Source organism: Cherax quadricarinatus, chromosome 51 (assembly GCF_038502225.1).
Source record: "Cherax quadricarinatus isolate ZL_2023a chromosome 51, ASM3850222v1, whole genome shotgun sequence".
NCBI lineage: Eukaryota > Metazoa > Arthropoda > Malacostraca > Decapoda > Parastacidae > Cherax > Cherax quadricarinatus.
Window position 1 is genome coordinate 13,331,565 of NC_091342.1, and position 27,799 is coordinate 13,359,363.

Genomic DNA, 27,799 nt, shown 5'->3' on the forward strand with positions numbered 1-27,799 from the left:
TAACAAATTACAACAAATGTAATAGTCCCAGTAGTGTACCATGTAATGTAAAAAGAAGATTAAGAAGTAGAAAGATGGAGGAGTGGCAGTATTGGTGAGGAACACTGAGCTTTGAGGAACTGGACAGAATGTACAGTGAAGACTACGAGGACTGTGAACATTGAGTACACGGGGGCTCAAATATGAGTTAATGACGTAAATAAGTCACAAGAATACTAGAAAGTACTCTTTCACTCTAACAGTGGTCAGGGGTACTTAATTAAGTTTCACGATTACAGACCCACCAATGGAGTGCCCAATATGTCCCCATACCCCCTTCACCAGACTGTGGAAATCATTATCATCACCACCAGTCCTATTAGGTACCAGTATGACGTCAAAAGATGTCAGTAGCTTGGGTTTACTTTACACATGGATAGCTAGCAACACAACAATTGATAGTATATTCTAATTTAACAACTTTTTTTTTTTAATTTTTGAGAGATGGAGTCCCATACCCAATATTATTTGGTTTCCATACCCCCAAAGGGTATGGATACCCCTGATTAAGAACCCCTGACTTAGATGAAGTTATCCTGGGGGTATCTAACTTTTATTGATTTACTAGTATTATTGTTTTTATTAAATTAAGAAGTTTGCTAGTTTCCTGTGAGCTTAGCTAACACTACTCACCTCACACCATGTGATCTCATCTGATGTTAACTAATATTACACGACACAGTAACATCAACTGATCTTATTTCTCTCTGTCTCTCAACAGGCTCCCGATGATGTGCTTCCTACGTGACTTCAACCAACCATTTACCTGACGACCGCGAGGCACCGGGTGAGTACTGAAACACACTGACGAACAATGAAAGAGAAAGAAATTTAAAGAAGGAAAGAGAGAAGTGTGAGGACGGGAGGAGGACATGTAAGGAGTGAGAGAGAAGGAAAGAAGGGGATGACGAACGAAAACATTCCTTTCTCTGATTGTTTACTTGTGGTCTGTTTTTTTTTTTATCATTTCTGTTACGTTGCACTTGCCTATATTAAAGTCCATCGTCCATCTTTCGTTATATTTGTTCAAGTTGTTGAAGCATATTTTGGAATCTGTGGTATTTGTTTCGCATACTGCAGAAGATCGTTGCGTCATACCGGCAGGTCATATATGTAAATTATAGACATTAGTGTGTGTATATATATATGTGTGTGTGTGTGTGTGTGTGTGTGTTTGTGTGTGTGTGTGTGTTTGTGTGTGTGTGTGTGTGTGTGTGTGTGTGTGTGTGTGTGTGTGTGTGTGTGTGTGTGTGTGTGTGTGTGTGTGTGTGTGCGCGCATGAGTATAAACACCTAGTTGCGTTTGTAGGGGTCGAACCGTAACTCGCTGGTCCTACTCTTAACTCTTATCCTGGGTTTTCACTGTGTTCTGCCCTCCATGATCTGGTCATGTTTGTCTCCACCTTCTCTTCATTTAGTAGACCCTAAGGCTGAAAAATTATTTCCTATCGTCCCTGTGGATCATCATCGTCGTTAACTACCATCTCTGTCCCCTGGCTCCCTCTCTTCGCATCTCACACATCCCCCTGAGTACTTTGTATGTCGTGGTTATGCCTCCTTTGGCATGTCTCTTCTCGTAGTTCATTCCCTCATTTATAGCACCAATTTCGTTGCAAACTTTTTCATCTTCTCTAGTTTTTTTTGTTTGTTTGATTATTTGTCAGCTTCGTGTTGGCGCTGCTTACTTAAAAATCTTTCAATATGCGTTGAGAGGGAGGCCAAGCCCATGATGACACTCTTCAGGTCACTTGTTCTATCTAGGCTGGAATATTGCTGCACTCTAACAGCACCTTTCAAGGCAGGTGAAATTGCCGACCTAGAAAATGTACAGAGAACTTTCACGGCGCGCATAACGGAGATAAAACACCTCAATTACTGGGAGCGCTTGAGGTTCCTAAACCTGTATTCCCTGGAACGCAGGAGGGAGAGATACATGATTATATACACCTGGAAAATCCTAGAGGGACTAGTACCGAACTTGCACACGAAAATCACTCACTACGAAAGCAAAAGACTTGGCAGACGATGCACCATCCCCCCAATGAAAAGCAGGGGTGTCACTAGCACGTTAAGAGACCATACAATAAGTGTCAGGGGCCCGAGACTGTTCAACTGCCTCCCAGCACACATAAGGGGGATTACCAACAGACCCCTGGCAGTCTTCAAGCTGGCACTGGACAAGCACCTAAAGTCAGTTCCTGATCAGCCGGGCTGTGGCTCGTACGTTGGTTTGCGTGCAGCCAGCAGCAACAGCCTGGTTGATCAGGGGCTGATCCACCAGGAGGCCTGGTCACAGACCGGGCCGCGGGGGCGTTGACCCCCGAAACTCTCTCCAGGTAAACTCCAGATAATATCGTCAATGGATGTATCTTCAGGTTTCTGACAGTAGTTCTTAAGTAAACAAGTCTTGCATACTCTTAGGTAAGTTTTGTATAGTTTTAGGTAAGCTAGTCTTACATGTTCTTAGGTAAGCTAGTCTTACATGTTCTTAGGTAAGCTAGTCTTGCATATTCCGCTGAAGTTATGATATATACCTCCTCTTCAAGGTCTCTTAGTCTCTCCTAGTACTTAGTTTTTTTCTATTAGGATGAGAGGGGGGAGGCGGGGGTGCAAGTGTAGATTTAGATGAGGTTAGGTGTGATCAGAGAGATGGGCAGGTGTGCAGGATGCTGTGAGGGATAATGGTGCAAGTGTTGGGGAGTGGGCAGGAGTGGATGACGGTAGGGGGGAGGGGGCAGGTATGGGTGACGGTAGGGGAGAGGGGGCAGGTGTGGATGACGGTAGGGAGGAGTGGGCAGGTATGGGTGACGGTAGGGGAGAGGGAGCAGGTGTGGATGACGGTAGGGGGGAGGGGGCAGGTGTGGATGACTATAATTGCTGGGAACATTTGAAGACTCTTGACCTGTACTCCTTGGAACGCAGGAGAGAAAGATACACCATAATTTGTACCGAAAAAAACTAGAGGGATTGATTCCAAATCTGCACTCAAAATCACTCCCTACGAGAGCGAAAGACTGCAGACGATGCAACATATCCCAGTGAAAAGCAAGGGTGCTGTGAGTACACTAAGAGATGACACAATAAGTTCCAGGGGACCAAGACTGTTCAGTACCTCCTTTCATACTTAAGGAGGAATTACCAACAGAACCTTATAGCAATACGTTGGACTTCGTGCGGGGAGCAGTAACAGCCTGGTTAACCAGTCCTTGATCCACTCGGAAACCTTGTAATGGACCGGGCCGCGGGGGCGTTGGCCTCTCTGAACACCCTCCAATATATAAATGAATGATATAAGAACATAAGAAAGAAGGAATACTGCAGCAGGCCTACTGGCCCATGCGAGGCAGGTCCAAGTCTCCTACCGGCTTAAGCCAATGCCCCAACCTAGTCAGGTCAGGTCACATTCACTTAAGGAAGGAACACGGCCATTGACCTAGTAGCACAAGCTAATCAGGTCCAACTCACACCCAAACACACCCACTCATGTATTTATCTAACCTATTTTTAAAACTACACAACGTTTTAGCCTCTATAACTGTACTCTATGACTGACATGTTTGTAGAATAATGAAGGGTGTGTGCCAACTACCATCAGTTGTCAGTCAAATGTCGAGTACGTGCTGGTGGAGACGTGGGTCAGGTGTTGGGGTGGGTCAGGGGTGTGGCGTGTGTTGGGGTGGGTCAGGGGTGTGGAGCATGTTGGGGTGGGTCAGGGGTGTGCTGTATGTTGTGGTGGGTCAGGGGCTGTGAGACTGTTGTTCAACTTGAGGGATTCAATCTGCTCTAGATACACACTTGGCAGCCTAGTTTTTAAGGTCGTTCTCTCTCTCTGTGTAATCGACTAGGCCTCGTCATATCTTCACAGCTCACATACTGAGGATCCATGGTTCAATCCCCGGCATGCGTGGAAACGTGTGGCATGTTTCCTTACACCTACTGCCCCTGTTCACCTAGCAGTACGTAGGTACCTGGGTGTTAGCCGACTGTTATGGGTTGCATCCTGTGGTGGTGGTAGTTTACCTTAGGGTTGGGCTTTGAAATGATCTGAGGAAGGATAACAGCTCTTAGCCTGTAAATCTGATTTATGTAAAACAAAAGCGATATCCCCCACCCATTTGTTTGTAGGTGAAAACATCATCTAAGTTTTATCTTACAGATATCTAGGTACAGACTTACCTTTCAATAAATCAACCATAACACAACTAAATAAAAAAATGTAAGGATAGGCTAAATGCTCTCACAGCTGGTACTGTCTACAACCCCAACTATGTTAGATAAGACACATATGCAACAGTTAGGTATCTTTATTTCGAAACGTTTCGCCTACACAGTAGGCTTCTTCAGTCGTGTACAGAAAAGTTGATAGAAGCAGAAGATACTTGAAGACGATGTAATCAGTCCATCACCCTTAAAGTTTTGAGGTGGTCAGTCCCTCAGTCTGGAGAAGAGCTTTGTTCCATAGTCTGAAACAATATGGAGATGAAGTGACAGGATGGAGCCTTATATAGCGCCAAGAGGTGAGACGTAGGTCTTCAAGTATCTTCTGCTTCTATCAACTTTTCTGTACACGACTGAAGAAGCCTACTGTGTAGGCGAAACGTTTCGAAATAAAGATACCTAACTGTTGCATATGTGTCTTACCTAACAACCTGTCGGTATTTTATACCATTTTAATGTTCAATCTGTCAGACACTGCAACACAAGGGTATCTTGGTACAGACCTGCAATCAACTTCGACACCCTCTACTAGTGAGAACGGCTGGATTTGAGAGGGACCTGACCTCCCAACATCTGCATTCTTACCTCTTCTAGTGACCTACGTCTCACCTCTTGGCGCTATATAAGGCTCCATCCTGTCACTTCATCTCCATATTGTTTCATACTATGGAACAAAGCTCTTCTCCAGACTGAGGGACTGACCACCTCAAAACTTTAAGGGTAATGGACTGATTACATCGTCTTCAAGTATCTTCTGCTTCTATCAACTTTTCTGTACACGACTGAAGAAGCCTACTGTGTAGGCGAAACGTTTCGAAATAAAGATACCTAACTGTTGCATATGTGTCTTACCTAACAACCTGTCGGTATTTTATACCATTTTAATGTTCAACCCCAACTATGGTGCTGATTGAGAATAGAGAATGATGTACCTAGCTTATATTAGATCCTTAATGGATTATGCTGCACCCATGTTAGCATTAGCTCAGAAAAGTTCTCTTCAGCCCTTGGTGTTAATGCAAGGTTCAAAATATAATGAAGGAGCTTTGTGTTTCATGTATCAGTGATAGGATTAATGAGATTAACACTCTACTTGGTATTAGAGCGTTAAGTAAACCAGACGTTGCCACTACAAATCTTACTAAATGTCACACAAATAACCCGCACATAAAAGAGAGAAGCTTACGACGACGTTTCGGTCCGACATAGACTCTGCCCTCTCACGTGCTAAACGCAATTTCTTCTCTCCCAAACTCTCTACTCATGAGAACTCTTCTGTCCTCTGCCTTCCCTACATTTCCGGTCTTTCTAATCTCTCCGTCCCTTAGACATCAAGCTTACCTTCCGCCAGACTAACACTCTTCGCACTAATCTCGTTCATACCTCTCCTCCCTCTACAGATGTTCCTGGTGTCTACTCTATTTCTTGTTCCTCCTGTCCTCTTCAATACTTCGGAGAAACTGGTCGATCTCTTTCTGACAGACTTAGGGAGCACAAAAATAGTGTTAGGCTTGCCGACACTAACAACGCTCTTTTCTGTCACGTCAGAGATCATAGCCATCCTATTGACTGGTCTTCTGCTAAAACTGTCTTCCCTACTTCCAACTCTAACAGTCGCCGTCTAGTTGAATCCTCTCTAATACACAACTTTCCTTGTATGAACCTTAGCCCTGGCTTCGTCTCTGTAGATGCCTTCCTCTCCCACTACATTGTAAAATGCTCCAAACTTCAGAACACCCGTGACTTAACCTGAATCCTCATTTTTTTCTTTTTTCTTTTTCTTTTTCTTCTTCTTCCTCTTCCCCTTTCCTCTTTCCTTTGCTCCTCTGGGTTGTCTTTCTCTCTCATGTCTCGTGTTTCTGTTCCTTCTTCATTTATTTCACCACTTCCCTTTCACGCACCTCTGTGCGCTTGCTCTCCCTCTGTGGGCATCTAGCTCTCTTGCAGTGTTCCCCTTCCTTTGTATTTGACGGGCTCGTCCTTTTTATTTCCCACTTCTACCACTGCTACTACCTCTTCTACTACTACTACTACAACTACTGATGAAATTAAGACAGATGTGCGGCGTCTGGTTGTCTTTGTTGTGGACGTTTCGCCATCCAGTGGCTGGCTGGATGGCGAAACGTCTATGATGGGGATGCCCGGGTGTTGTGTATGTGTCTTAATTTCATCTTGTCGGTATTATATACAACTTTTGTACTACTACTACTACTACTACTACTACTACTACTACTACTACTACTACTACTACCACCACCACCACCACCACCACCACCACCACCACCACCACCTCTTCCTGCCTGTATATAGCCGTCCTGCTCCACCTCTGGTTAGTGTGACTTTGTCAATGGTCCAAGTCGGACCGAAACGTCGTCGTAAGCTTCTCTCTTTTATGTGCGGGTTATTTGTGTATCGTTCCAGTCACGGTATTGTGCCTTCTTTGTTATTTAGTTACTTACTAAATGTCTAGAAGTAAATAAACACAGATCTAATTGAGTCACGAAAATATGCAATTATATTAGGCTCTGTAAACAGCATGAACCGTATCACCCCTCCCTGGAAGCTGTGTTAATTGAATATCACATATGTGACAACTCCTCCCAGGAAGTTCATCACTAGTAATCCCTTCTTTAAATAACTTACGAACGCATAAACTTAAGAAGAAATTTCATTTTTTAATTGTTAGTAATAATTTATCACAAATTATATACACTGAACCTGTACTCCCTGGAACGTAGGCTGGAGAGATACATGATCATATATATACACTTGGAAAATCCTAGAGGGACTAGTACCAAACTTGCACACGAAAATCACTCCCTACGAAAGCAAAAGACTCGGCAGACGATGCAACATCCCCCCAATGAAAAGCAGGGGTGTCACTAGCACGTTAAGAGACAACACAATAAGTGTCAGAGGCCCAAGACTGTTCAGCTGCCTCCCAGCATACATAAGGGGGATTACCAATAGACCCTTGGCTGTCAAGCAGGCACTGGACAAGCACCTAAAGTCGGTACCTGACCAGCCGGGCTGTGGTTCGTATGTTGGATTGTGTGCAGCCAGCAGTAACAGCCTGGTTGATCAGGCCTTGATCCACCATGAGGCCTGGTCACAGACCGGACCGCGGGGGCGTTGACCCCCGGAACTCTCTCCAGATAAACTCCAGGTAAACTGATGGATCTAAGTAGGAGTCTGCTGGCAGGGTTAAGTCTTGTTTTTGTGGACATCTCCCTAGAAGAGAACTATAACAACCACGCTTAGTTACATGTAAGAATTAGTTACATGTAAGAATTAGTTACATGTAAGAATTAGTTACATGTAAGAATTAGTTACATGTAAGAATTAGTTACATGTAAGAATTAGTTACATGTAAGAATTAGTTACATGTAAGAATTAGTTACATGTAAGAATTAGTTACATGTAAGAATTAGTTACATGTAAGAATTAGTTGCATGTAAGAATTAGTTACATGTAAGAATTAGTTACATGTAAGAATTAGTTACATGTAAGAATTAGTTACATGTAAGAATTAGTTACATGTAAGAATTAGTTACATGTAAGAATTAGTTACATGTAAGAATTAGTTACATGTAAGAATTAGTTACATGTAAGAATTAGTTACATGTAAGAATTAACAGCCGGGCGTCTAAACTACCTTTGAAAATTCAAACACAATTGGATGAATCTTTCTGGTGCTATGAATTAAAAACAGAAGAAGAAAATAAATAAAATGAAAAACAAATTCAGGTAACTACTTAAATGTCCCCCCCCCTTCAGGGATATATAATAATAATTAATGGGTGTTGTATTAAGGACCATTTTGGAGTCATTACTGTCAAAATTAAAAACATTCAAATAATAATGCTAATATATGCTTATGCATATATATATATATATATATATATATATATATATATATATATATATATATATATATATATATATATATATATATATATATATATATATATATTTTATTAACACACTGGCGGATTCCCACCAAGGCAGGGTGGCCCAAACAAGAAAAACTTTCACCATCATTCACTCATTCACTGTCTTGCCAGAAGGGTGCTTTACACTACAGTTTTTAAACTGCAACATTAACACCCCTCCTTCATATATATATATATATATATATATATATATATATATATATATATATATATATATATATATATATAGATATATTTCCAACAAGTTGGTCGTCTCCCACCGAGGCAGGGTGACCCAAAAAAGAAAAAAAATCCCCAAAAAGAAAATACTTTCATCATCATTCAACACTTTCACCACACTCACACATTATCACTGCTTTTGCAGAGGTGCTCAGAATACAACAGTTTAGAAGCATATACGTATAAAGATACACAACATATCCCTCCAAACTGCCAATATCCCAAACCCCTCCTTTAAAGTGCAGGCATTGTACTTCCCATTTCCAGGACTCAAGTCCGACTATAAGAAAATAACCGGTTTCCCTGAATCCCTTCACTAAATATTACCCTGCTCACACTCCAACAGATCGTCAGGTCCCAAGTATCATTCGTCTCCATTCACTCCTATCTAACACGCTCATGCACGCTTGTTGGAAGTCCAAGCCCCTCGCCCACAAAACCTCCTTTACCCCCTCTTTCCAACCCTTTCGAGGACGACCCCTACCCCTCTTTCCTTCCCCTATAGATTTATATGCTTTCCATGTCATTCTACTTTGATCCATTCTCTCTAAATGACCAAACCACTTCAACAACCCCTCTTCTGCCCTCTGACTAATGCTTTTATTAACTCCACACCTTCTCCTAATTTCCACACTCCGAATTTTCTGCATAATATTTACACCACACATTGCCCTTAGACAGGACATCTCCACTGCCTCCAACCGTCTCCTCGCTGCTGCATTTACCACCCAAGCTTCACATCCATATAAGAGTGTTGGTACTACTATACTTTCATACATTCCCTTCTTTGCCTCCATAGATAACGTTTTTTGACTCCACATTTACCTCAACGCACCACTCACCTTTTTTCCCTCATCAATTCTATGATTAACCTCATCCTTCATAAATCCATCCGCCGACACGTCAACTCCCAAGTATCTGAAAACATTCACTTCTTCCATACTCCTCCTCCCCAATTTGATATCCAATTTTTCTTTATCTAAATCATTTGATACCCTCATCACCTTACTCTTTTCTATGTTCACTTTCAACTTTCCACTTTTACACATGTTCTCAAACTCATCCACTAACCTTTGCAATTTTTCTTTAGAATCTCCCATAAGCACAGTATCATCAGCAAAAAGTAACTGTGTCAATTCCCATTTTGAATTTGATTCCCCATAATTTAATCCCACCCCTCTCCCGAACACCCTAGCATTTACTTCTTTTATAACCCCATCCATAAATATATTAAACAACCATGGTGACATTACACATCCCTGTCTAAGACCTACTTTTACCGGGAAGTAGTCTCCCTCTCTTCTACACACCCTAACCTGAGCCTCACTATCCTCATAAAAGCTCTTTACAGCATTTAGTAACTTACCACCTATTCCATAAACTTGCAACATCTGCCACATTGCTCCTCTATCCACTCTATCATATGCCTTTTCTAAATCCATAAATGCAATAAAAACTTCCCTACCTTTATCTAAATACTGTTCACATATATGCTTCAATGTAAACACTTGATCTACACATCCCCTCTGAAGCCTCCTTGCTCATCCGCAATTCTACATTCTGTCTTACCTCTAATTCTTTCAATTATAACTCTACCGTATACTTTTCCTGGTATACTCAGTAAACTTATTCCTCTATAATTTTTACAATCTCTTTTGTCCCCTTTCCCTTTATATAAAGGGACTATACATGCTCTCCGCCAATCCCTAGGTACCTTCCCCTCTTTCATACATTTATTAAACAAAAGTACCAACCAGTCCAACACTATATCCCCCCTGCTTTTAACATTTCTGTCATGATCCCATCAGTTCCAGCTGCTTTACCCCCTTTCATTCTACGTAATGCCTCACGTACCTCCACCACACTTACATTCTGCTCTTCTTCACTCCTAAAAGATGGTATACCTCCCTGGCCAGTGCATGAAATTACCGCCTCCCTTTCTTCCTCAACATTTAAAAGTTCCTCATAATATTCTCGCCATCTACCTAATACCTCCCTCTCCCCATCTACTAACTCCCCTACTCTGTTTTTAACTGACAAATCCATACTTTCCCTAGGCTTTCTTAACTTGTTTAACTCACTCCAAATTTTTTTCTTATTTTCATTAAAATTTCTTGACAGTGCCTCTCCCACTCTTTCATCTGCTCTCCTTTTGCACTCTCTCACCACTCTCTTCTCCTTTCTTTTACTCTCGTAAGCTACCTTTTTCTCTTTATCACTCCTCTTTCCTCCTGCCCCCACCCTCCTATAACCACAAACTTCTGCCCCACATTCTAATACTGCATTTTTAAAACTATTCCAACCCTCTTCAACCCCCCCACTACTCATCTTTGCACTAGCCCACCTTTCTGCCAAAAATCGCTTATATCTCGCCCGAACTTCCTCCTCCCTTAGTTTATACACTTTCACCTCCCTCTTACTTGTTGTTGCCACCTTCCTCTTTTCCCATCTACCTCTTATTCTAACTGTAGCTACAACTAAATAATGATCTGATATATCAGTTGCCCCTCTATAAACATGTACATCCTGGAGCCTACCCATCAACCTTTTATCCACCAATACATAATCTAATAAACTACTTTCATTATGTGCTACATCATACCTTGTATATTTATTTATCCTCTTTTTCATAAAATATGTATTACTTATTACCAAATTTCTTTCTAAACATAGCTCAATTAAAGGCTCCCCATTTACATTTACCCCTGGCACCCCAAATTTACCTACTACTCCCTCCATAACATTTTTACCCACTTTAGCATTGAAATCCCCAACCACCATTACTCTCACACTTGATTCAAAACTCCCCACGCATTCACTCAACATTTCCCAGAATCTCTCTCCTCTACACTTCTCTCTTCTCCAGGTGCATACACGCTTACTATAACCCACTTTTCACATCCAATCTTTATTTTACTCCACATAATCCTTGAATTTATGCATTTGTAGTCCCTCTTTTCCTGCCATAGCTTATCCTTCAACATTATTGCTACTCCTTCTTTAGCTCTAACTCTATTTGAAACCCCTGACCTAATCCCATTTATTCCTCTCCATTGAAACTCTCCCACCCCCTTCAGCTTTGTTTCACTTAAAGCCAGGACATCCAGCTTCTTCTCATTCATAACATCCACAATCATCTCTTTCTTATCATTTGCACAACATCCACGCACATTCAGACTTCCCACTTTGACAATTTTCTTCTTCTTATTCTTTTTAGTAATCTTTACAGGAAAAGGGGTTACTAGCCCATTGTTCCCGGCATTTTAGTTGACTTTTACAACACGCATGGCTTACGGAGGAAAGATTCTTATTCCACTTCCCCATGGATATAAAAGGAAAAGTAATAAGACCAAGAACTATTAAGATAAAATCAAAGAAAACTCAGATGAGTGTGTATAAATAAACATGTACATGTATGTGTAGTGTGACCTAAGTGTAAGTAGAAGTAGCAAGACGTACCTGTAATCTTGCATATATATATATATATATATATATATATATATATATATATATATATATATATATATATATATATATATGTGTGTGTGTGTGTGTGTATTTATAATGTGTGTGTGTGTGTGTGTACTTTATTAAGTGCGCCTGTTCGTTAATGCAAATATCTAATCAGCCAATCACGTGGCAACACCTCAGTGTTTAAAAGCATGCAGACAAGGGCAAAATGCTCAGCTGTTCAGATCGAACATCAGAATGGGGAAGAAATGTAATCTAAGTGACTCTGACGGTGAAATAATTGTTGGTGTCTGACGGAGGTGTAGTTTGAGTATCTCAAAAACTGTTGATCTCCCGAGATTTTCACACACAACGGTCTCGAGTTTTTGTAGAGAATGGTCATGGGCAGTTCTGTGGGCAAAACACCTTGTTAAGTGAGAGAAGTCAGAAGAAAATGGCCAGACTGGTTCAAGCTGATATGGAGGCGACGGTAACTGAAATAAGCATGCGTTACAACAGTGGTAAACAGAAGAACATTTCTGAACGCACAACACATTGAACGTTGAAGTGGATATGTGGATGGGAAACAGCAGCAGATGACCACACCAGATTCCACTCCTGTCAGCTAAGAACAGGAAACTGAGGCTACAGTGGGCACAAGCTCACCAAACACTGGACAATTGAAGATTGGAAAAACGTCGTCTGGTCTGACGAATCGCGATTTCTGCTGTGACATGCATATGGTAGGGTCAGATTTTGGTGTAATTCTTTAGGATATAGTGCAAGGAGAGATTCGCAGCATGATTGTGCAACCGACAAATTTGCAGCAACTGCGTGATGCTATCATGTCACTATGGACGAGAATCTCTAAGGAATGTTTCCAGCACTTTGTTGAATCCTTGCCAAAAAGAATTCGGGCTGTTCTGAGGGCAAAGTTGGGCCCTACCCGGAACTAGAAGGGTGGAACTAATGAAGTGCCCACTGAGTGTATATATAATTGTACTATTAATGTATCCTGTAAATCTGTGTGCCATTTTTCAAAAAAGTATATACAGTGTATATTATTACATTTAAAAGATAGAGTAGTAGAAGTAGAATATTCAAACAGCATCAAGGAGAAATCTTATTCATTCATTCATTCATTAGAGGTTTGCCGGTACTTCCGGCCCGGGTGACCCGGCTAATATATTATTTTTCCTTGAATCCCTTTTATTTACTTCCCCGAGGTTATGGGTCCCCACTACTGCACCTACATGATGACCCCGTCTTTATCTGTATGTTTAAGTGTATGTGTGTGTACTGATAGGACTAAGGTTGATGACTGGTATGTTGCAGGATGCGTGTGTGATGGCGGCGGCCCTGGTGCCAGAAGTAAAGGTTATCCCCGAGGATGACGGGGATGACGACTGTGACCCCCCTTACGTTGACCCCTCCAGTCTAGCAGCCCACCGTGGGCTGGGGGCCCCAGGGAGCGGAAATCACGGCCCCCTCCTAGCCCCACCCCCACGCTTCCAGCCAGAGGACGAGGATGATGACCCCGGCTGGCTTGACCTCACTGACGGTGCAACCTACCTCGAGTGTCCTGACCTCCTGCAACCCTACACCACACTCAGGCCACGCCTCTCATACAGGTACAGTACATGGAACCTTCATGTGTCGTACAGTACATGGTACCTTCATGTGTGGTACAGTACATGGTACCTTCATGTGTGGTACAGTACATGGTACCTTCATGTGTGGTACAGTACATGGTACGTTCATGTGTCGTACAGTACATGGTACCTTCATGTGTCGTACAGTACATGGTACCTTCGTGTGTGGTACAGTACATGGTACCTTCATGTGTCGTACAGTACATGGTACCTTCATGTCTTATTCAGGTACAGCAAATATTATCATGTCTTATATGGGTACAACATACGTTATCTTCACGTCTCATACAGGTACAGTACAACTACCTTCAGGGAGGTGCCTTGATTCTGACGAAAGGTGTTTAACACCTTTCGTCAGAGGTGTTTAACACCTCAAAGGTGTTTAACACCTTCATGGGGAAGAGTTAAACACCCAAGTGTTTAACATAATGCTAATAATCAGCAAGCCATTATAATATCCCATTATAATATCCTATGCTATTTGTGCTTGGGGATCAACTGCAGCAACACACCTAAAGCCAATAATAACCCAACAAAAAGCTGCAGTAAGAATAATCACTAAATCCCATCCCTGGCAACACACCCCCCCACTCTTCATAGATCTAAACTTACTCCCAGTTCAGTACATCCACACTTACTACTGTGCAATCTATATCTACAGGGCCTTAAACTCTAATATCAACCTTGACCTAAAACGCTTTCTTGATAATTGTGACAGAACCCACAGGCATAACACCAGACACAAACATCTCTACGACATTCCCCGTGTCCGACTAAACCTTTACAAAAATTCAATGTATGTCAAAGGCCCTAAAATCTGGAATACCCTACCTGAGAACTCTAGAACTGCAGACACATTCATCACCTTCAAAACTACCATTAGAAAACATCTTATCTCCCTGATACACCCCGTCAACTAACTACACGAATACCACCTGGTGGTTCACACTTACACTCGCTCACTCATTTGACCATAAACAGAAATATTAATCTCAGTCTTAAAATAATGAATCCTGTGATACTCCAATACTGAAACTATGTACTGTGCCAAAACAAAAAGCATTCACATTGCTAAACTCACAAACTAGTATTTAGTCACTTAGCCATAATACCAACTTACCTCATAATTTGTAATATTTTACAATTAAGAATAAAACTAAGTATGCCCGAAATGCCTAGCCATGCTAAGCGTTCTAGTGGTACACTCTGTAATCACTATTTTACTACATGTAAACCAAACAATAACCAAATTTCTGTAAACTCAGCATTGTAATCCTTATAGAGAATAAACTTTGAATTGAATTGAAATACGTTGGCGAATGGAGTTGAATGCCTATCTACTACACTAGGGTCGTTAAGGCTGGACGTAGCCTCTTCACCGGCAGACAGGAACACTTTAAACCCTAAAGTAAGAATTAAACTCTCTGCATATATACGCTGAGAGAAATACATCTCTCGTGTATATATCCTGTCTGGCAAATACCGTCGTAATTTTTATTAATTAGGACACCTTGCAAAATTAGCAAACTTGTGTAATAATGTCGTGATATAAGGTTATTTCAGCCATAATGGCTGGTAGTTTTCACAGAAAATATTTGTTTACATATTTTATCTTTAGCTCGTGGCTCAGTTGATAGTATCCTTAGCTCACACACAGAGGGACCGAGGGTCGCTCCCCAGCACTGGTGAAACGTTGAACATATTTCCTTATATTTGCTGCCTATGTTCACGGCTCACTTAGCAGTAAGTAGGTACCTAAGATAAGATTTCGTTCGGATTTTTAACCCCGGAGGGTTAGCTACCCAGGATAACCCAAGAAAGGCAGTGCGTCATCGAGGACTGTCTGTCTTATTTCCAATGGGGTTCTCAATCTTGTTCCCCAGGATGCGACCCACACCAGTCCACTAACACCCAGGTACCTATTTGCTGCTAGTTGAACAGGACAACAGGTGTAAGGAAACGCGTCGAAGTGTTCCCACCCTGCCGTGAATCGAACCCGGGTCCTCGGTATGTGAAGCTAGAGCTTTGTCAGCCAGGCCACGGGGTTGCCTCCAGCTGGGTGTTAGGATTAAAGAACTCCAATGGAAATAAGACAGTTACAGATGAGGCAAAGACTTCATTATGTTACTAACCCTGCTGGTTAATCGAAAAAAAAAATTCTTCCCTAACAGGTGGAACGTTATCGCCTAATATTTAAAGTTATCCATAAAAAAGGTCGTTTTCTTTAAATATAATTTTCCGGTCCATTTTCTGTTTTGAGGCAGTAGTTCAGAAGGGGAAACTCGTAGAAAATTTGACGACGACTACTATATTTGTATGAGTAACCCCAGAGGTATAATAACACGTAACTTAAGAAAGATAAGCATTGTGGCTCATTTACACAGGGATTCTTGTTAAATCCTTCCCTAGGATGGAAGGCACAGGAGTCGATTAACTGATAGGTCTCTATTCTGCATTACAAGAAGCTTTCTTTATAGTAGTATGTCATTGATGTCAGCCAGGACCTTACATCTTGTACACGAACTTGTAGAAATAAAGATATTATTTATTATTATTATTATTATTATTTTTATTTTTATTAGTATTTACCGCTAGGTCAAAAAGGGTGGCAATAGTCAGGAGACCTGCCAATGCTTCCCGCCTCGCCAAGAGTTCAACCCCATCGACACTATGCCCAGCCCTTCTAGGCTAGGGTAGGCGCCTGTGCCCGAGCTTGCAACTCACAAGTCTGCCATTCCCATTAGCCCCCTTGGGGCGGGGCAGATGGCAGACCAGAGGCCTAGCTTCTCCCTACGAGCCCCGTGAGGGCGGGGAATGTGGCTAGGCCTGGGGACAGTTGGTCCCAAAGATGGGGGGGGTACTTGTGCCTCCTCCCATGGGAGAATTAGGTCTCAGACACTCCCTAGACAGGGAACCAAGGCCGGGCCACCACTTGGAAAAGGCCCTGGCCGGGAGAATACCGACGAATCTTTAATAATAATAAGTTCAACCCAAGTACTTCTGGTTGAACAGTAGTGTGCATATTAACTGGAACAATGATGAAGTAAGACATTTATAATAATGTAATAATAATATCTTTATTTCTACAAGTACATTTACAAGGTATACAGACCTAGCTGATATCAGTGACATACTGTGTAGAAAGCCGTTTATTATGCACAACATTTCGGGCAAATTAGGTAAATTTTGTCCCAGGATGCGACCCACACCAGTCAACTGACACCCAAGTACCTATTTTACTGATGGGTGAACATGGACAGCAGGTGTCTTATTAAGGAAACACGTCCTAATCTTTCCACCCGTACCGGGGATCGATCCCCGGGCCTCAGTGTGTGAACTGAGTACGCTAGCAATCGAGCTTCTGTAATCATTGCTACACGCCTTGGCATAGAATCGACCAATGTTTAACACATTTTGGCAAGTTCTTTGTCGTGGAACCAGGTCCTTGTAACAGCAGCAATTAGCTTCTCCACAGTTTCGCGATCCTACGTTTGATTATTGCCCATATACTCTCAATTGTGTTTAGGTAAGGAGAGTTTCCAGGTTAATTTAGAACTCTTAGCCCACTCTCTTCAAAAGCTGTCAGTATTTTTCTGGACGTGTGGCATGGAGCAAGATCCTGCTGGAAAATGCCCTCTTCATCAGGACAGTCTGTGTCTATAATGGGAAGCAAATTAGTCACCAGGTTTGCCTTGTATTTGTTAATGTTCTTCGTTCCCTCAACAATAACAAGCCGTCCAGGGCCTTTAGCAGTAAAACTACCTTACAACATCATCTTAGGAGACTTAGACATATTGTGAGATAATCACAAAATTTACTCCTGTCCCAATTAATTTGCACACTGCTGTAAGTGAATGCTCTACCACTACGTTACGAGGTGCCCCGACTTTAAATTAGTAAACGGAGGGCTCTTAACCCAGGATAACTCAAGAAATACAAGAAGTGTGGCTTTATTGAAGTTTCTCGGTCCCTTTTCTAAGGATGCATACACAACAGACGGCTAACACTCAGGCGACCCGTTGCTGCCACGTGAACAAGAACAGCAGATATAAGGAGACTTGCCCATGTATCTTGACTAGACAGGGATTAAACCTGTGTTCTTTCGATTGTGAGTTATTGAGCTACCCAACAACAGATTAATAAAGCGAGTAATTAATAACAAAGAATCTATGTGTTCAGTATGTGTGAGGATAAAAACACTAGACATTATCTTCCTCCAGTTTTTCGTTTTTTATTTCTCTCTTAACAGCAGAGAGCCTCGTCCTATGGGCGTCAAATTTCCAAGGCTGGAAATGCGCCTCCAAGTTTCCCAGTTTGAGTCTTGGGTCTCTTACACCAGATGGCCTTGTTTACCTAGCAGTAAATAGATTCTTTAGAATTAGTAGACTTAGTATTGTGTATAACATATGTTCATGCGCTACCGTCCACGGGATGAATATACTGTAGGTTGCACAATAAATTAACCTCAGAGACAAAATGTAAATCTCAATCTAATCATTGACAAGTCTTACATTCTTGTGTCGTATTACTGATGTCATTACTGCCAACTAGTAATGATGTCTTTGGAATGTTTTTATTTTTATTTTTAGATATTCCAGCATAATTTGTGAGAGCACTAAGTAGCAGTTGATGGTTCTGATGAGTTTTATTTGTCAGCTCATTTCCGGAGTTATTACTCATTGGCTGTGAGTTCGTGTTACTCTGTTACCGAGTCATTATCCTGTCATGTTGTGAGTTATATCCCTGGCATCATTTCCTAGGTCAGTGTGGCCAGAGATCATGTTACTCTTGCTTGCTCAGGGTTATTACTCCTTACGCACTCCGTTACTTCTTCATCTTCATCATCACATATATTATTCACTCTGCCTCCTCTCCAACTTCATTCTCTACACTTATCTAGAGAGAGAGAGAGGGTAGTAGGGAGAGACAGGGGGAGGGGGTCGTAGGAGAGGGATATAAATGGTAGAGGTAGAGAAGGTAGTGTTGATACTTGGACTTAGGTTACTGGTCTCACCAAGAAGTCATGGTGGAAGACGGAAACAGTAATAACACAAGTAAAACAAAGATAAATTATAAAAAGTGAAAGAAGAGGATACTACCAGGAATATAATTACTTAATAAAATGAGATGTAAAAACGGGTTTTGAATTCACAAACTCTATCAGCGTCTCACATTCCTGGTAACGCTCAGTATTCTTGTGATTCAGTCTCCTAAAAATACTAGTTAGACCTCGAAGGAGAGGAGAGACAGGAAGTGGACACATGGACAGAGATTTAAGTGAGACATAAGGAATCATAGCTATACAGAGACACAGACATAGAAATATATACAACAATAACACTCAGTTGAGATTAACGATCATAAAGACCGCGACAGGAATGATACTGGCCCAAATTTACAATCTTTCAGGGTTGACATAGGCATCGTTAAATTATCCACCATGAACACTAGCCCTGCTAGACTAACAAATCTCCAGTATCTACTAGATTATTAAATGTTATTAGCATCTATGTTTAATTAAGTCTTAATGGCTAGTCTGTTTCCGTTAACGCTTCTGAATTGTCGACTTAAGTCTACTAGATTATTAAGTTTTATTACCAAGCAGTTTGATCCAGCCCTAGAAACCAGTTACAATGGAGTCAACTGGCAGCAATTTATCACTAAACGAGCTGTCCATTATGTCTGATGAGAGTGTTTAAGGCTGCTAATATAATATGACAGTGACTAAGAGAGACTGAACCCTTATTACGATAGCTGAATTTTGACAGGTTCTTAATCATCCCAGCATCATTTATCCAGGAGTCTCTGTCACACCTAGGTTCATCACCTCTCATAAAAACACCTTCATACACACACACACACACACACACACACACACACACACACACACACACACACACACACACACACACAAACAAACATACACACACACACACACACACACACACACTCATACTCATACTCATACTCATACTCATACTCGCACTCACACTCGCACTCACACTCGCTCTCTCTCTCTCTTCTCTCTCTCTCTCACACACACATACACACACACACACACACACACACACACAAACATACACACACACACACACACTCATACTCATACTCATACTCACACTCGCACTCACACTCGCACTCACACTCGCTCTCTCTCTCTCTCTCTCTCTCTCTCTCTCTCTCTCTCTCTCTCTCTTTATACTCTGAATAAGTTCACGAGAAACCTTGAGAAAATGAAAAAGTGTTGAAATTAATCATATATAATAATAATAATAATAATAATAATAATAATAATAATAATAATCTTTATTTCTACAAGTACATGATACAACTTATACAGACCTAGCTGACATCAGTGATATACTATATAAAATCCCCTGGTTATGCAGAGGGCAACTTAGGTTAATCTTGTCCCCCAGGATGCGACCCACACCAGTCGGCTAACACCCAAATACCTACTTGCTGCTAGGCGAACAGGGACAGCACGTGTAAGGAAAAACGCCCAATGTTTCTACCCGTATCTGAGATCGAACCACGTACACTCAGTGTGTGAGCTGAGTGAGCTACCAACCGAGCTACGGGATACGAGAGACAATCGGACAATTCTAAAATGCGGAAGAACTGTTACTTGAGGGATATTGTAGTTAGAGAGTGACCTGAGGGAGGAAGTTTTTCTGTTACAACTGTTGAAAAGTTTAAAAGTGTAATGAACGGAATACAAGGAGTGTAGCTCTCTTTCTGTAATTAGGAACAGATTTTTACTAAAAGTAATTAAACCACAAAAACACGAAAGAACTGCCATGAACTAATAAAAAAATAATGTCAGTAAAGATATATTTAAAATCAGTTATTATAAGAATCATCTTATACTACAACAGGTTTATTGTCAGATATCTTGTTAATAAATATTCCTGGAGATTTCAATGTATTGCAAGGTAGCAATCCTTGCTATCTTAGAGGCGTCTGAAGTGTATCATGAAGTATATTCATTGACCACCAAATAGGAGTAAAACTTGTTTCAGACGCCAAGTTAATACTTCGGGGAGCGACGATGTGAATGACGTAGCTCATACCAACATATACAGATTTAAAGATTTTGGTCATCGGAGTACATAAGCCCGAGGCCATCCAAGCAAAAACTTTGAATTTTTGAAATCTACAAACTTAGCTAAAAAATGACTTGGTTTCTAGAATGAGTGAATCAGATCACTTTGATTCAGTTACTCAGATTAAGCACTGATTGCTTCCTCGACTGGTCATCTCACCGATGTATTAGCAAAGTCACTCTTCTATTATTCTCTACGAGCTCTCTGTAACCGGGATTACTACTCCTCTTCAAACGCACCGAGTGAAAATAAAGCCTATCAGAGATAAATTCACTTATACGTTGATTCAAGCACTGCCCACCAGGTGAAATTCTTGAACCTTTTAGCAACAGAGGACTCCTTCATCGCAGACTATTTCAGCAAGAAACACCGACAACTTCCACAATGAAAAAAAAGGACTTTGAAGAGATACCACGACCCATCCTGAAAGCTGAAGAACTAACTTAGAAGACCGAGGTCCATGGACCAAAATCCGATACCCAGCATCTCATCAGTGACCAAGATTAGATTACGAAATGTCAATGTCCCAACGAGGGACATCGAGCAAGAAAAATACACATATCGCCATAGTGGAACTGTCTTATCTACACTAATTCCGCTACCAACTGCCCTGTGAAAGACAATGTCTGCTCCAAATGTGGCACATCTTCAAAGAGTACAAAAAAAAAAAAGCTATACCGACATGTACAAACGTTGAGGTTGGTGTGTAATACAAGCCGATGTTGTTCTAAGAGTCAGTGAAATTATGCAATACATTCCAGCTAGTACCACATTTACCTTTGATGACTTTCGAGAGTCTACTCCCAGATGTAATCTGTGAATACATTACACCTTACTGAGGAATATATATATTATACCTTGGAGATGTGTATATTATACATCATGGGTGTATATATATTGAACCTTATGGATATGTTTATATTGTACCTTATGGTTGTTTATGTACAACAATTTGTGGCGAGGGGAAAATAAGGCTGAGTGAAAATACTGGAATATAAACGACATATACAATGTTCCGAGGTTATTACATTGATGGAGTCATAAAAACCATTCCGATAAAGCGGACTCGTGTCGGGAATGTTGATTAGTATGGGAATAATTTCTCTTAATATAAGGACAGGTAAATCATCATATATTAGGAAAAAGTGTTATGGAAGTTGGTTATGGTTGTGGAGGTATTGGAGACCAGAGGAAAAAGTTGAAGATGACGATGATAATGATGGTAAAGTTGAGGAAGATGAAGATAATGAAGACATGCAAGGTGAGGTGAGATACAAGTGGTGGTGGCGGTGAGTTTTTTGTATAATAGACAAGTATGGTTGGATGGACGTAAATATTTCCGTTAGCGTGCACTCCGCTCACAGCCTCCCATGCACTCCACCCTCTCTCCGCCTATCGTCTCACTTATCCACCTGCCTCCCTTATCCCAACCACTCACCTGCTGACTTCACCCATCTGCCACCCTCAACCCGCCTGCTGGCACAGAATCTCTCCACCATAACTGTATTTATCTAATCACTTGTCTAGCCTCCTAAGTGGAAAGAAAATGTACACAAACTACTTGACAAGTCTTCTGGCCATCTCTACGAACTCACAAGGAAGTCAGGAGTCGTAAAAGATTCCAGCTTTATCTGCTCGTCTGCTGTGTACATGGCACTAAATGATCTCGACGACCTGTGTACATGACAATTGTTGATCGCAACGACCTTTGTACATGACACTTGTTGATCGCAACGACCTTTGTACATGACACTGGATGATCGCAACGACCTTTGTACATGACACTGGATGATCGCGACGACCTGTGTACATGACACTGGATGATCGCGACGACCTGTGTACATTACACTGGATGATCGCGACGACCTGTGTACATGACACTGAATGATCACGACGACCTGTGTACATGACACTGAATGATCACGACGACCTGTGTACATGACACTGGATGATCGCGACGACCTGTGTACATGACACTGAATGATCGCGACGACCTGTGTACATGACACTGAATGATCGCGACGACCTGTGTACATGACACTGGATGATCGCGACGACCTGTGTACATGACACTGGATGATCGCGACGACCTGTGTACATGACACTGGATGATAGCGACGACCTGTGTACATGACACTGAATGATCGCGACGACCTGTGTACATGACACTGAATGATCGCGACGACCTGTGTACATGACACTGAATGATCGCGACGACCTGTGTACATGACACTGAATGATCGCGACGACCTGTGTACATGACACTGGATGATCGCGACGACCTGTGTACATGACACTGAATGATCGCAACGACCTGTGTACATGACACTGGATGATCACGACGACCTGTGTACATGACACTGAATGATCGCGACGACCTGTGTACATGACACTGAATGATCGCGACGACCTGTGTACATGACACTGGATGATCGCGACGACCTGTGTACATGACACTGGATGATCGCGACGACCTGTGTACATGACACTGAATGATCGCGACGACCTGTGTACATGACACTGAATGATCGCGACGACCTGTGTACATGACACTGGATGATCGCGACGACCTGTGTACATGACACTGAATGATCGCGACGACCTGTGTACATGACACTGGATGATCGCGACGACCTGTGTACATGACACTGAATGATCGCGACGATCTGTGTAAAGGACACTTGATCACGACGACCTGTGTACATGACACTGGATGATCGCGACGACCTGTGTACATGACACTGGATGATCGCGACGACCTGTGTACATGACACTGAATGATCGCGACGACCTGTGTACATGACACTGAATGATCGCGACGACCTGTGTACATGACACTGGATGATCGCGACGACCTGTGTACATGACACTGGATGATCGCGACGACCTGTGTACATGACACTGAATGATCGCGACGACCTGTGTACATGACACTGAATGATCGCGACGACCTGTGTACATGACACTGAATGATCGCGACGACCTGTGTACATGACACTGAATGATCGCGACGACCTGTGTACATGACACTGAATGATCGCGACGACCTGTGTACATGACACTGAATGATCGCGACGACCTGTGTACATGACACTGAATGATCGCGACGACCTGTGTACATGACACTGAATGATCGCGACGACCTGTGTACATGACACGATAACGATGATCTGTGTACATGCCACTAGATAATCGCAACGACCCGTATACATGACAACTCGGTCATCACAACGACCTCTGTACACGACACATCTTGGTCATCGCGACGACCTCTGTACATGACACAACTCAGTCATGGCGGCCCCTCTCAAGGTTCTTCATCAGTATGTTAGAGAGAAGTGAACCTCAGGGGGCTCCACCATGCCTGTATCTGACGTTCCCTACCGAGTGAGGGCTCTTCAGTGCGTCAGTATTTTTCCAGCAGATATAAGGAATATTGCCGGAACGAAAATAGACGAGCAAAGAATACAAAAAATATCGCAGTACCGTGGCTGGAATAATTCACCAAACACACACAGACGAGGATCATGAGACCACCTTACAAATTCTTTCAAAAGTACTGCACTCTTTACTATTATTTCTTCCGCTTTATCACTAACACTACTACATTGCTGCTACTACCACTGCTGCTACCTTTAATACTACCACCACTTCTAATACAACTACTACTACCAACACCACCACTACTACTGCTGCCACCACCACCAATACTACTTCTACTACTACTACTACTGCTGCCACTACTACTACTGCTGCCACCACCACCATTACTACTACTACTACTACTACCACCACCACCACCATTACTACTACTACTACTACTACTACTACTACTACTACTGCTGCTGCTGCCACTACTACTACTACTGCTGCCACCACCACCACCACCACCACCACCACCATTACTACTACTACTACTACTACTACTACTACTACCACTACCACCACCACCACCACCACCACCACCACCACCACCACTACTACTACTACTACTACTACTACTACTACTACCACCACCTCCACCGCCACCGCCACCGCCACCACCACCACCACCACCACCACCACCACCATTACCATTATTACCGCTTATCCTACATCTATTATTACTACTAGTACCACAACTATTATTACGTACTTCTTTCTCCGCCACCTTCAGTATTGCCTTCAGTCTTCTACTTTTCTCACCCCAGTTGTAACCTGACGATGGTCCAGGACAGACCGAAACGCCGTCACAGGGTTCCACCTTTAATTACGGGTATTTGGCGAGGATGAAAGATGTCGAGAAGCTTGACACTTGGTCAGACTCGTCCTGAGGTTAGACTTAGCCCTGAGGGACGAGGTTATTGTGCATCGTCACTCATCCTGAGTGAACCTCCCACCATAATGGCACTACATTACTGTCCAGATAGTTGAGACGCCACTGCTGATGTCAACTCCTGCATATGTTTTTGCAAAATGCTTCCAGCCTTATTTACAGCGTCCTTAAAATATAGAAAAAATCCATAATAAACAATAATATATAAAAATCTTTAAGCCTGAACATTACTATGCCACACTGACACCTGCCCATGTGGCTTTCCCTTACTTGGCCCTCCCTGACATCTGCGTGTCAACATGGCGGTGCTGTGAGCATAGCTGGGTGACTGCAGCCGCGCCCCGCTGCCACAGAATACACAGACACTGATTAGCGCCTTTTGCGGTTGAATTTAGAATGAGTTGTTGCAAGAGTCTTCTAGTGGTAAGATAGTTTCACATTTTTGTTCCCGTTTGGGATGCTCATTAACTGGTTCTCTTGTTCTCGCTACTCTTTAAGGGATTAATAATAAAGGCGATGATGATCGCGTATGTGAAGCAATTCTGTTATAATGAAGAAATGTTTGTCTCCATATATCCAGTGATTATTCACTGAATGTGCTCATTAATGTTTTGGTGTATTGGCTAATTTATAGGTGAAATTAGGTTGTAAGATACTCTTTGTGTCTTTGTTTCCTTTATTAAATTAAACGATGCTTGACGTTGGAAACGTCTCTACACATGGAATGACAGCACTATAAGCTTTATCCTTAAATTAAACCGGTATTCTATATATATTTTGAGTATATCTCTTTATGCATGTACACTGAGAGGCACAGTTCATGTGCACATGGAGGGATATACATCTCGGAATATATACACGTACACAAATAACCCGCACATAGGAGAGAGAGAAGTTTATGACGACGTTACGGTCCCATATATATTAAAGTATTCTTGACTAGTGGCGAACAGGTGACATGCAGCCTTATTGACTCTTGTGTGTCGATAGGCAGCGATCCTGATTAACCTAGGTAACAGGGTAACTGTTTATTGCATAGTGATGGTTCCATGCAGAGTGACCTAATGACCCAACACTAGGCACCAACTGTGGATATTATTCCCGAAATGACGTGAATAAACTTTCTAATGGTTTGTGATGATAGTTTCTGTGATCTAACAGAAAATTATTGAGGATAGTACTAAATTAGTGAGGATAGTAGTAAATTAGTGAGGATAGTAGTAAATTAGTGAGGATAGTAGTAAATTAGTGAGGATAGTAGTAAATTAGTGAGGATAGTAGTAAATTAGTGAGGATAGTAGTAAATTAGTGAGGATAGTAGTAAATTAGTGAGGATAGTAGTAAGAGGGTAAGGTACCTAGGGATTGGCAGAGAGCATGCATAGTTCCTTTGTATAAAGGCAAAGGGGATAAAAGAGAGTGCAAAAATTATAGGGGGATAAGTCTGTTGAGTGTACCTGGTAAAGTGTATGGTAGAGTTAAAATTGAAAGAATTAAGAGTAAGACGGAGAATAGGATAGCAGATGAACAAGGAGGCTTTAGGAAAGGTAGGGGGTGTGTGGACCAGGTGTTTACAGTGAAACATATAAGTGAACAGTATTTAGATAAGGCTAAAGAGGTCTTTGTGGCATTTATGGATTTGGAAAAGGCGTATGACAGGGTGGATAGGGGGGCAATGTGGCAGATGTTGCAAGTGTATGGTGTAGGAGGTAGGTTACTGAAAGCAGTGAAGAGTTTTTACGAGGATAGTGAGGCTCAAGTTAGAGTATGTAGGAAAGAGGGAAATTTTTTCCCAGTAAAAGTAGGCCTTAGACAAGGATGTGTGATGTCACCGTGGTTGTTTAATATATTTATAGATGGGGTTGTAAGAGAAGTAAATGCGAGGGTCTTGGCAAGAGGCGTGGAGTTAAAAGATAAAGAATCACACACAAAGTGGGAGTTGTCACAGCTGCTCTTTGCTGATGACACTGTGCTCTTGGGAGATTCTGAAGAGAAGTTGCAGAGATTGGTGGATGAATTTGGTAGGGTGTGCATAAGAAGAAAATTAAAGGTGAATACAGGAAAGAGTAAGGTTATGAGGATAACAAAAAGATTAGGTGATGAAAGATTGAATATCAGATTGGAGGGAGAGAGTATGGAGGAGGTGAACGTATTCAGATATTTGGGAGTGGACGTGTCAGCGGATGGGTCTATGAAAGATGAGGTGAATCATAGAATTGATGAGGGAAAAAGAGTGAGTGGTGCACTTAGGAGTCTGTGGAGACAAAGAACTTTGTCCTTGGAGGCAAAGAGGGGAATGTATGAGAGTATAGTTTTACCAACGCTCTTATATGGGTGTGAAGCGTGGGTGATGAATGTTGCAGCGAGGAGAAGGCTGGAGGCAGTGGAGATGTCATGTCTGAGGGCAATGTGTGGTGTGAATATAATGCAGAGAATTCGTAGTTTGGAAGTTAGGAGGAGGTGCGGGATTACCAAAACTGTTGTCCAGAGGGCTGAGGAAGGGTTGTTGAGGTGGTTCGGACATGTAGAGAGAATGGAGCGAAACAGAATGACTTCAAGAGTGTATCAGTCTGTAGTGGAAGGAAGGCGGGGTAGGGGTCGGCCTAGGAAGGGTTGGAGGGAGGGGGTAAAGGAGGTTTTGTGTGCGAGGGGCTTGGACTTCCAGCAGGCATGCGTGAGCGTGTTTGATAGGAGTGAATGGAGACAAATGGTTTTTAATACTTGACGTGCTGTTGGAGTGTGAGCAAAGTAACATTTATGAAGGGATTCAGGGAAACCGGCAGGCCGGACTTGAGTCCTGGAGATGGGAAGTACAGTGCCTGCACTCTGAAGGAGGGGTGTTAATGTTG

At 42.1% G+C, this 27,799-nt stretch overlaps 1 protein-coding gene across 3 annotated transcripts in view; it reads left to right on the forward strand.

Annotated features, from left to right (window-relative positions):
- LOC138854186 (uncharacterized) overlaps nucleotides 1-27,799 on the forward strand; it is a 581,412-nt gene that overhangs the window by 391,632 nt on the left and 161,981 nt on the right. For all 3 annotated transcript variants that reach the window (XM_070095873.1, XM_070095871.1, XM_070095872.1), the window contains exons 2-3: nucleotides 761-826; nucleotides 13,214-13,509. In XM_070095873.1, the coding sequence (XP_069951974.1) occupies nucleotides 13,226-13,509 (284 nt within the window). In that variant the 5' untranslated portion in view covers nucleotides 761-826; nucleotides 13,214-13,225. The remainder of the gene's footprint in view (nucleotides 1-760; nucleotides 827-13,213; nucleotides 13,510-27,799) is intronic.